Source organism: Marmota monax, unplaced genomic scaffold, assembly GCF_021218885.2.
Source record: "Marmota monax isolate L192 unplaced genomic scaffold, Marmota_monax_Labrador192_F-V1.1 WCK01_AAM20220418_F8-fsc00314, whole genome shotgun sequence".
Taxonomy (NCBI): Eukaryota; Metazoa; Chordata; class Mammalia; order Rodentia; family Sciuridae; genus Marmota; species Marmota monax.
This window is the reverse complement of record NW_026692675.1, coordinates 166,207-177,671: the sequence shown is the minus strand read 5'-3', so window position 1 is coordinate 177,671 and position 11,465 is coordinate 166,207. Positions and strand designations below refer to the sequence as shown.

At 37.6% G+C, this 11,465-nt stretch overlaps 1 protein-coding gene across 1 annotated transcript; it reads right to left on the bottom strand.

Annotated features, from left to right (window-relative positions):
- Window positions 1-390: 390 nt before the first annotated feature.
- Window positions 391-7,878, bottom strand: Tmem52b (transmembrane protein 52B). Its single transcript, XM_046446486.2, has 5 exons — window positions 7,310-7,878; window positions 5,474-5,517; window positions 3,803-3,841; window positions 2,966-3,132; window positions 391-2,005 (listed from the first exon to the last, which is right to left on the bottom strand). Exons 1-5 carry the CDS (start codon window positions 7,391-7,393, stop codon window positions 1,761-1,763), a joined length of 579 nt encoding a protein of 192 aa, XP_046302442.1. The 5' UTR covers window positions 7,394-7,878; the 3' UTR covers window positions 391-1,760.
- Window positions 7,879-11,465: the final 3,587 nt, after the last annotated feature.

Below are 11,465 nucleotides of genomic sequence, written 5' to 3'. Positions count from 1 at the left end.
CCTATCAACATTTTAATTTCTTCAAGTCTGCAATGTCTTGAAGAATGAAAGAGCCAAAAAATATATTTATGGAATGAGCGATGACTAGATGCTTCATTTGGTGGTAGAACAATAAGGCCACCTTGGGTGCAATGAACAATTCATGCATTACAATAATTTCCTGAGGCAATTTGCTAAGTGATGCAGGGAAAATTCGGATCACTAGTAGATTATACTCACTTAGAACATTTTCCCCTCTGGGCTGAGTGAGCATTTCAGGAATGTGTTTAGTGAGGCTCTGCCACTAATCAACCAATCCCTGGGTGTGTGGTGCCTCCTCTGAACAGTGGAGCTAATTGCCTAAAAAACAACTACCCTTCTGAAATATTTCTTACCTCTACTGAAAGCATATTAAGAAGAATAACATATCTTTATTCATTACTCAGTCAACGGATTTTTTAAATTTATATATGACAGCGGAATGCATTACAATTCTTATTACACATATAGAGCACAATTTTTCATATCTCTGGTTTTATACAACAAACTTTTATTGATAACATAAAGCTACTTTACAATAGCAAAGCTGGCTGGCAAAAAAATAAACCAGAACATAATTCTCAGTGGAATCCTAGCAGGCAGGTGAAGATTAGATGACAATAGTAAGAATACTAACAGGAACATGTGCATGGTACTTTACAAGTAATGTCACATATGTTTAGCTTCTTGGATCCTCATGATAATCCTGTGAGGTGTTTTTGTTCAGTATTTTATAGAAGAGAAAACTATGCTTTAACAATTTTAGTAACATTTTAAGGCAAGTAGTTTTTTTCCAACTACAGTTCACTTCCTCGATTTTTTTTTTCAATAACAGTACTTTGGGGAGGGAGTATATCTTGAGGGCAGCTTAGCACTACTCAACAGGATGGCACTGTGGGAGGGATCACATCCAGGTTTAGTTCACTTAGCAATCAGAGAACTCAGAAGATGGGCTCAAGGGAGAGAATGTGTTTTCCACCATGGCTCCACCAGGTGGCAGTAAGGGCCACCACTAGAGACTAGTGTGAGTCAATGCAGACATTTGGCTATAAGTGGCTCAAGCAAAAGGGAGGAAAGAAGCAAGGCAATGCTATTCTTTAGAGTGTTAGAATTAGTGGTGCTGCTATTGTATTCAGCAAAGTTTTTCATGCTTATGGTGGGTGGGACAACAGTGAAAGAAACTATGAATGGGAAGCACATACTATGTAATATGTTCTCTTAGTCTATACTTCCAATCCCACCCCTGAATTCTAGATGATCGAGTATTATATGATGATTATTGTCAGGCAGCATGAAATTGGTTGTTCTCTTGGGAGAAAAAGTGCATGTGTTCAGTGCATTCATGTTGATTGCTATATGTACACTGTTTCTCTTGAAGTTTACCAGTCTCTTATCCATCAGAAAGAAAAGCAACTTGCAGTATCATAGGGGTATTGGAATTTTATATGCACTTAATAGATAAAGGAATTCAAGACAACTTGATACTTTCCTTGTTTTGACACAACACAGTAAGAGGTACAAATTTTGGCCACTGGGGGGAAACAATGAGTTCCTGATTAGAGAATGCCATATCAGAAAATGTGGGAATGAAGAATTAGAACACTTCTTTTTGCATATACTAATAATTAGATGCTATACTAATCCTTCTAGGAGTTAGAAAATAAAATGTTCTATTTGTCTGGGGATCCTCAGGGACCCAGGTATTTTTTACTCAGTCCCCAGGTATAAAATCCAAGTTCCCATCAGTGGAAAGGCTGTTGTATTTGAGGAGATTCCTTCTCCACAGGAGGTATCTGCTTTTCTTCTGGCACTGAGGGTAGATCAGGTGCTTTCTGCCCACACCTTGCTACTGTGAAGCGACTCATGTGAAGAGCTTCCTCATACCCTGGGAGGGTGTCCAGTGAGGAGGGCAGCTGGCCCAGGGAGCTGTGGGAGCGAGTCACAGCCAGGATTCTCCGAGCTGCAGGGCCAAACACTGACTGCAGGGCTGCAAGGAAAGGAGGGATAAAGCTAGCATAAATGGGAGAGCCCCAGGCACTAGAGGCTTACATTGCCCTTAATATCCTTTCATTTTTAACATGTGTCCAAACTCATTGTCACTCCCTGCCACAAAATTTATGAAAATCCTGTAAAGCTCATTTAAAAACCACCTTTAAAATCTGCTTTAAGATCCTGTCTTCTCTGATGTCTCTGAGTAATCTAAATTGTGCTCCCATAGCTCACAAGCCTGGCTCTTTCCTTTTGAGACTTAGATCCCTTTACACCAACCCATGGTAGTAAGGATTCCTTGGGGATATTTATTTCTGCCCTATTTGTCACTGCTCTAAGGATGGCCAAGAGTAAAGGGGGGAGGAGGGTGAAAAACACATCACAGTGTTCTTTCTAAAATAAATATCAGGGTGTTTTGCTATCTGGTTTTCTGCCTTGTATTTACTCCCTAATTTCAGGAAGAATAAAGAACATAAGGAGAAAAATAACCATATAATCATCAAAAGGACATTGGAGCTAAAATCTAGAGTACAAAGACTTGAAGAGTACAGAATTGAAAGTGGGCACCACTAGTTTCTTTAAAGATACAAAATAGAAGAAATAATAGAAAATGTAGACTTTCACCAAATCTGAGACATTTGGGGAAAAGGGTATGTGCAGAAGGTAAAATAGCTTTAGCAAAATAAGGATCTATAAACTGCGTGAGTCTTCCTATAAAACACCTTCAACATTATCTCCAATATTTCATTCTTTCTTCACTCTATCAGCCTGACAAATAATTGAGAATACAGCATTAGTGAGAAGCCAGATCTCTGCACCTCTGGACTTCTGGAAATTAAAACTACCCCAGTCCTAGAATATTTAATAGTCTTTGATCAGTGGTTCCATGCTTCTGTACCCCTGGAGTCAATCTTTACAACCTGGATCCCTCCCTCATGTCATAAGGCCATGTACTCACAAGTAAAAGTGCTCTGGAGGGTGCTGTCATGATCAAAAGCTATGACTGTCACTTCGTAGGGCGGCTGGCCCCCGTCTTCGCCTTGTTGCTGACGACCCAGGCAGCAGCGGAAGCACACTGAGGTCAGGCCACACAGGAGCAGCAGCGCGCCAATCACCACCAGTAACCTGCAAGAGCCCGCGGAGCGGGTCCAAGCTGGCTTGTTTCCCAGCTCGGTGTAATCAGCCTTTAATGTCTGCCTTTTGATTCTCATGGATATTTTATGGAATAATTATTAGAATTTAATTTCAAGTCTATAGACATTCTTATTTTGTCAGCAAGACCAAGTCAGTTCGTTAGAGCAAATAATAAGATATTTATGATAGGCGGAAAGGGCTGCTTTTGACTTAAGTAAATCCCCATGTAGAGAGATTTCTCAAGGGGAGGACACAATAATCTTTTGATGTTGGCTGAAGAGATTATAATAAAATAGAAAATCCTGGCATATTGTCAATTAGGTTAGTGTTGAGGTAAAGAAACTTAACTGTTTGAAATGTTAAGTAGGCACCTTTGCTTCCTGGTCACAATGTGTATTAAAACTTAAAAAAAAAAATGAATGCTCTTAAAAATGAAGTGTCTGGGCTGGGGATGTGGCTCAAGCGGTAGCGCACTCGCCTGGCATGCGCGGGGCGCTGGGTTAGATCCTCAGCATCACATAAAAATAAAATAAAGATATTGTGTCCACTAAAAAAACTAAAAAATAAATATTAAAACGTTCTCTCTCTCTCTTTAAAAAAATAAAAATAAATAAATAAAAATAAATGAAGTGTCTTTGTAGGTGTTATAACTGAAACTTACCATATATACCAGAGATGTACCCAGTCTGTGGTCAGGCAACTATGGAGAAAGAATAAAGTTTGTTAAATTAAAAACCAGAAATATGAGTTACAGAGTGATACCATGTTATAATAAACACAACATGGGTTATATTATTTAAAATTCAATGTAACTAGCCAATTCTATTGTTAAATGGTGTGTCTCAAATGATGTTTTATACTAGATGAGGGGCTTTGGGTAAATCATTTTATAAATCACTATAAAACAGATCAAAGTACTGATCATGAAAAGTGTTAATAGAAAATATATCCATGGCTACTGTAAATAGTTATGGTGAAAATTGCCAGGAATGAACTTGGAATGAAATTCCTAAAGAGTAACCTTGAAAACAGATGTGAACATTAAGGTTTGCATAAATTTGAGCTTAATAAAATGTAACTATAAAGAAAGTTTCAGTTAAGAGCATGAAAGCTATCAAGTTTGTAATTCATGTTTCATAAACTCTTGCAACATCCTTACCATGAAAAGGGGCCTAAAGTGTCACATCCAGGGTCAAAACTGATAACAGATATCCACTAAGACTGAAAAGGAAGAAGGTAAAAAGCAGAGTCTAACTTTGATATTATGAAAACTAACTAAATATTCTGAATTAACTTTGGCAATTTAAAATTTTCTCTGGAGGAATGGAAATATAGGGATTGCATGGGAGAAAGAATGAGAGAAAATCAGGAATTGGAGGAGGAGAAAAAAGTATGTGTGCATCTCTGAGATACAATTTTTTTTTCATTTAATAATATTTTCTAATACGTTGACCTATTGAGATCTAGTGAAGCTCATTTCTTTATCCCTTCTTTAGTTATATATTCATAAAAATACAGTTTGTTATTTTACTGTACAATGTCTCCTCTTGTTTTTTTCACATTCACCGTTTGTTCAGAACTCTTCTGGTTCTTCATCAGACTCAGGTTCTATAGAAAAGGACTCTTCCTAGGGTATATAGATAGAGTGTGTCAAGTAGCCAAGGTCCAATGTACATGTAACAAATAACCAAGACTATCACTAGTTCTCCCAGGTTCACAGACTTCTTAGCTCTTGAGAAACCTTTCTCATGGATAACTGTGTTTTCCTTCAGTCTAAACAGGTCTTTTATTCACTCTCTACTTTATCTTTTTTTTTTTATATGGTTCCCAAAGTAGAATGAATCTCTTGCATTTTTATCTTTATGTTCTCTGTGTCTGCATAAGACCTAATAGTGGCAGGTTTAGATTAAGGGATAACTCCATCAAAGTGGTAGCTAAATTAAGTCTGCAATAAATATTAACATATTCTAAAAACTAGAATATACTTCTTTGGAAATCACCTAAATAGATAACACCAATGATTAGATACTGAATCCAGTCTGTTCTGATGAGTCACTGAGAAACATGGCTAAGAAAGTCTTTTGCAAGTCTCTGTGACTATTGAGACTAATTGTTCTGCTTTGATGGGAAGATTAGCTTGGGAAAAAGTACTGTCAGCAGTGTTATTTTCAGTCTTAGGATGACACATACATGTCTATGATTGTAGATGATTGTCCATTTAAGTAGAAATAAAGGGAAGTCATAGACATATAATGACATTTTGACCCGCATTTGGGTATTGATGCTTTTGTCTGACCTTCCTTCCTTCCAGCTTGAACTCTCAGATACTCACTGTTCAGGATTGGCACAGTTCTCCTCACCTCTTGCCCCAGGAAGCTGTAGAAAGGGAAATAGTCTCAGACAGGGAAATTGTCTCATCTGTTGTGCTCAGCAGCCTATCAATCACCTCTGAGCGCTATGCTCTGTTAGATCAATTGGTAAAGATGAGGACATGGTCAGAAGGTCAATCCATATTTAGGACAGTTACTTTTATCTCTTCCATGTGTGCTGACTATTGTACTTGAGATGGGAGAACGTGGAAGGACAAATATCTCTTCTTTTGTTAGTGGGTGAGCATCACCATTGTGGTGAATGAGAGGCAATTATTTATACCAATTTGTCTTTCTTAGAAATTTCCTGATCTGTCCTTCAGGATATCATGATTGTCCTCTTTATTCCTGCCTAGTTGCAAATTGAATTCCATCTCACTGCCCTGTTTTATGCCCACAATACATCAATAATTCACCATACAAGAGAGGAAGGGGAAAGGAAGCAAAGAAAACTTAACTACTGAATAGCTACCATTTGCCCGTAAGCCTGCTAATAATTTTTAATATTTCATAACATTTCATTACAATAATCCTGTTGGTTGATATTTATGTATATCCTTTGATGAAGCCAGAATTCAAATCTGACTTTATCCTGAACATGTGTTGAATGAGTTGATACAGCCAATGACAAGTTTGTTCTAATAATCCTTTGATATTGCTATCAATTCCTTCCACTCCTTGAAAACAATACAGAATAAAGAAAGCTTCTACTCCTTTCTTATATCGCTGGTGACTTCCTCCTTCAAAGACCCTTTTAGGTAAACTCTAGTTCTAGAAACCATTTCTTTTTGATATTTCATTTGAATCTACTAGGCATTTATGTTGAGGAGTAAGGGGGTAGGGGACATGCATATTCAAGATATATCAAGGGAAAAGGATTTCTAGAAGGACTAACAACTATCCTCTGCAGACAACATTTCAGAGATTCCTGCTATCATTTTATTTTCATCTAAAATAGATGGCCACATCACAAATAATGGCTCTTTATGTTTCTTCAACCCATCTTTAGTACTTCTGTTTCACTTTCTTCACTAACGGAAAGAGAAACCCCAGGTACTTGGAGGAGAAAATGCCACTTTTGGGGGCTTATTGCAAAATGAGGAGAAAAGAGAACTAAAAGAGAGAGGAGGAAAATGGAGAGATGAAGTAAAGAGAAAATACCAGAAAAAGAAAGAAAAATTGAATTTCCAAATATTGGTTAACTGGTAAATAGGAAGCAACACAGACAGCCACTCCCTGTACAGGGATATGATACAACCCAGTTTCTGCATTTCTAGATTTCATAGCTACACAAACTTCTCCTTGATAATTGTTTAGGATTCCTTAGTTCATGGTACCTTTCTCAGATAATGGATTACTCACAGTCTTCTGATTAATGGGAGAGAAACAAAAGGCCTAAAGAATTTTTAGAGTACTCTTCCTTTTATTTCTGCAATGGAGGTATCTAAACTGCTGGAATAATATTAGTGCTGTCATGGGAAATTCCATTTAGTGGAATTATGTATCTAGTATAATTTACTTGGAATTTCAAGGAATGAGTGATAAGATATGAAAAGAAGCACATGTAAGTGGCACTTCTAAAGTACCATAGCCTATCTTTATCAGCAATCACCCTAATTTCTGTCCCCTCTTTCACAGGTATTACCAGTCATACATGTATCCATATAACCCTATAATACCACACTGCTGGCTAAGTTCTATATTTGTCTTTTCACTCCACTTCCTCCCAAGTTCTTCTGAGAGTTTATTTACTTGAGCGGGAAAAATGGCTTTTTCCTGCCATTTGCAACTGAACTCACCTGGATGAAATATGCCAGGGCAGAGGCCATCACAACCGGGACTGGGACTCCCATCAGGCTGAACACCTGCTCCTCCAGGATCATGCTCTGCGTATCTGCTGTCTCCTCTCCATGCTCTGAGCCATGACTGACGTCTTGATCTAGAATTGTCAAGGAGAGAAGCTTTTCTCAGTATTAATTCAGTTTTTTTCTGTCTCTCTCTGCTTCCTCCTACTCCCTCTGATTTTTGTTGTCTAGGGTCTTTCTTTCCTCTTGGTTTTCTTCTCTATTTCTCTTTTATAGTCTCCACATTTGCTCTCTTTGCCTTCTTTCCTTTCTTTCTGCTATCACTCCTTTCTGTGTTTTTAACTTTCTTTCCCCACTACCCACAGGAGAAAAACATTCAAGGAGGACACATTTGTCCTCTAAATTGGATATTGTTCTAATTGGTGATGAGAACTTTAGCTTTGAAGAAGATCGAAAGATTGCTGGTGACTAAATATGTTCTCTTCTCCCCAAAACTAGTAATTCTCTTGGTCATTCACCACAGCACTCCAGGGTGACTATTGAATGTTGAAAGTCACCCTGCCAATCTCCTTTCACCTCCCTCCATGTGATTCAAAACCCCCCTTCTTCTTCTCTGGAGCCCTCCCCTTCTATGTTGATAATCAACTCTCCTGGTTCTGGGTCATTTATTTCTAAACATTGGGGTAGGGCTGAGAGATTGCCAGATGAACTGGAAAGCTGTCCCATCTTTCAAGTAGGGAGGCTTGGAAATTAGAATTTCCAAATGCTATTAATGGTCTCCTCCTCCACACTAACTCCAGTTCCCATTGAAACAGATTATGCACAGGCATGTTTTTGAAAACTACATTCCAAGGTTTCTTTCTTTGTTTTCTTCATTGTTGTTTTTGTCTTTTTCCTTCTTTTCCCCCCTACACTTCCCTCTCTAGGTAAAGTAGTATTGTGATCAAGGAATAGTTCTTGCCCCTCAGAAGCTGGGCACAGTGGCATGCACCTAATAGTGCCAGCTACTCTAGAGGCCCAAACAAAAGAATCAGTTCATCCCAGGAATTAGAGACCAGCCTGGACAGCATAAGATGATCCCACCTCAAAATAAATAAATAAAATGAAAAACAAATAAAAAAAATTGCCACTCAAGAAAATAAACTAAGATCTGAAAAAATTAAGCACATATGGAAAAGATGTAAAATACTTACAAAGAAGCGTATCTATAAGAATGAATAAATACTGTATAGATGAGTTATGCCCACATAGGTAATCTTTTATTTAATCCAAAGTACTTGATAAGACAATTAAATGTTAGTTTACAGTGATATATCTATCTCATAAGAATTAAATAAAACCACATTTCAGATCCTTTCTGACTCTGGAAGTCTAAATTATATGAAGTGGTTGTTGAGGGGATATTGCCAGGTGGGATCAAACATACACTAAAGGGCCCTCACAACTATGAAAATGTGATGAGAAGATGGAGACGGTGAACTTTATTTTTTTTTCTTAGTGAAGTAAGATAGTGAGAGAACATCCTGGTATGATGCTGGTTGTTTAAAATTTATCAGTTTCAAATCTATGAACGCTGACATTCTTTTTTAAAAATGTAAGGCTGTTGGGATTGGGACAAAGTGTCCATTCCAAGTTTCAATAGAAAACTTAGCAAGGTGGAAGGCATTCTACAGGATGAGAAGAGTAGAACTTTAATTGTGGTCCTTTAAAAGCTCAATAATTATGTAGTTTCCCCCATCTCATTCATAAAGGAGTGGAATATCCACTCGACCTGCTTTAGATATTATTTCAGAGAGGAAATAAAATCAAAGACAAGAAGTGTATTTTGAATAGACTATTTCTATTAAAAACCATCATGAAACTTTCCCTTTTATTTTTCTTTCTAAAGAAAAGAAAAAGAAATCACTTGTTATCTCTGTGACTTTGGGCAAGTTATCACATATCTTCACTGACTTAGTTTTTTTTTTTATTGGTTGTTCAAAACATTATAAAGCTCTTGACATATCATATTTCATACATTAGATTCAAGTTGGTTATGAACTCCCAATTTTACCCCAAATACAGATTGCAGAATCACATCGGTTACACATCCACATTTTTACATAATGCCCTATTAGTAACTGTTGTATTCTGCTACCTTTCCTATCCTCTACCATCCCCCCTCCCTCCCCTCCCATCTTCTCTCTCTACCCCATCCACTGTAATTCATATCTCTCCTTGTTTATTTTCCCATTCCCCTCACAACCTCTTATATGTAATTTTTTAACATAAAAGAGGAGTAATAACATTTATTACTTATTACTTATTATTTATAGGCTTATAGACATTAAATAAGCTAATATGTATAAAATATATATATATAGAATAGTCCTGATAAGTATTTTATGTGTTAGCTAAGATGATTTTAACTCTTATTTTACAAATAACCCTCACTTTTAATGTGCTGGATAATTAATGTCTTTTATGCCTCTTGTGTATATTTATATACCAGTCCCTCTCTAAGCTACATTTTAGCTCTTCTAATATTCTGGCTCTTGAATATTTTCCCATGTTAGCCTGTCCATTTCTTCCCACAACCAGGCCAGCCTCCACCTGTGTGAACAGGTTTGCCAATGAACATGGCTTTTCCTCTCATTGACTTTCCTGCCATGTGACTGCCATCATCTTTTTGCCCTCCAGCCTTCTAACAGGTTAGAACAAAATAGCCTTCTGTTAATGACTGCCTCAATATTTTTCTTTCATGGAATTACTATTGCCATTTCTTTTTTCTCCCCAAAGTGTTTATTGGGGAAATAAAACAACTTTTTTTTTTTTTAATCCTAATGAGTGTGATTATGTCTTGTGACAGTTTTAACTCCGAGGTCAATTTTTCTCAATGCCTCCACAAGGGGAGTGATGACAAAGGAAAGAGAAGACTGAAGAAGGCATACATGGGATAGGGACAGAAAGGCAAGTAGCTGGAGTAGTGGGGAATGACCTCATTACAATCCTACACAACCTTGTGTAGTTCCATTAAGCCTCTGAATCATTAGCTTACACTGTGCTGTTAAGGACTTGGATTGGAACCAATGAGAGGTGCATGTACATGGACCGTCTTGCTTATGCTTCAGGGAATTGTTGTACAACCCCTGTGACAAGTTTAGCTAAAGAAGTGCTTGCTTCTGTTTCCTTTGATTAGTCTCTTTTTGACCTTGGCTAACCCAGGTCACCCACCCTCTCTGTGCTTCAGTGAAATAGAATCCAGGACTGTGATTACTCTGAGGCATCAATATCAAGCTATAAAGGGCTGATCAGTGGACTGGGCCAAAACCATGAGGTCAAGAGTAGATGAGATGGCAGAAGTCAGTCCCTTCTTAAAACCTCTGAAAGCATCTGTCTTATGAGCCAACATCGAAGCATAGGTTTTAAGTGGAAACCTCACAGGCACTGAAAATCAGTAAGGGGATTAGATTTAAGGAAGCTGAGTAAGGCAAGAAGGATTGAGTTTATCAAAGAATGAATTAGGTTTATATTCTATAAAACTTATTACCATAACCTGTGAGTAATAATATAGAGCAACACATACTTGTTATCTTGCATCTATGAATCAGAAGCTTGGGCACAGTTTAGTTGGGTCTTCTGCTTAGGGTCTCACAAAGCTGAAATCAAGGTGACTTCTGGCCTGCATTCTCATCTGAAGGGTCAAATGGGGGAAGAATTCACCCACAAGATCCCTCAGGCAGAATGCATTTCTTTGTGACGTTTGTGTCAGTGTAAACTTGCTTCTCTAAATCTAGATGGAGAAATAGAGATAGCAGAGGGAGAGGGTTTAACATAGTAGTCACTACATCTTATGTAATCACATATGCATGATCACATACATTCTATCACTTTTGCTGCTCTTCAAGTCAAAGTTCTTACTCATGTTCAAAGGGAAGAGATTATCCTGGACCATGAACACCAGGAGGAGGGGTCAATTGGAGACTTCATAGGTATGCCAAGTCTGCCCAGGTATCTGCCACACAAGGATTATAGACTGTGTTCATGGACATTTAAGAATAGGAGAAACCAAATGTCTATTGACAGATGGACAAATAAAAAAAAATATGTTCTATATGTACATAAGGGAATATTATGCAGCCTTGGAAAACAAGGAAGTTCTAATACACGC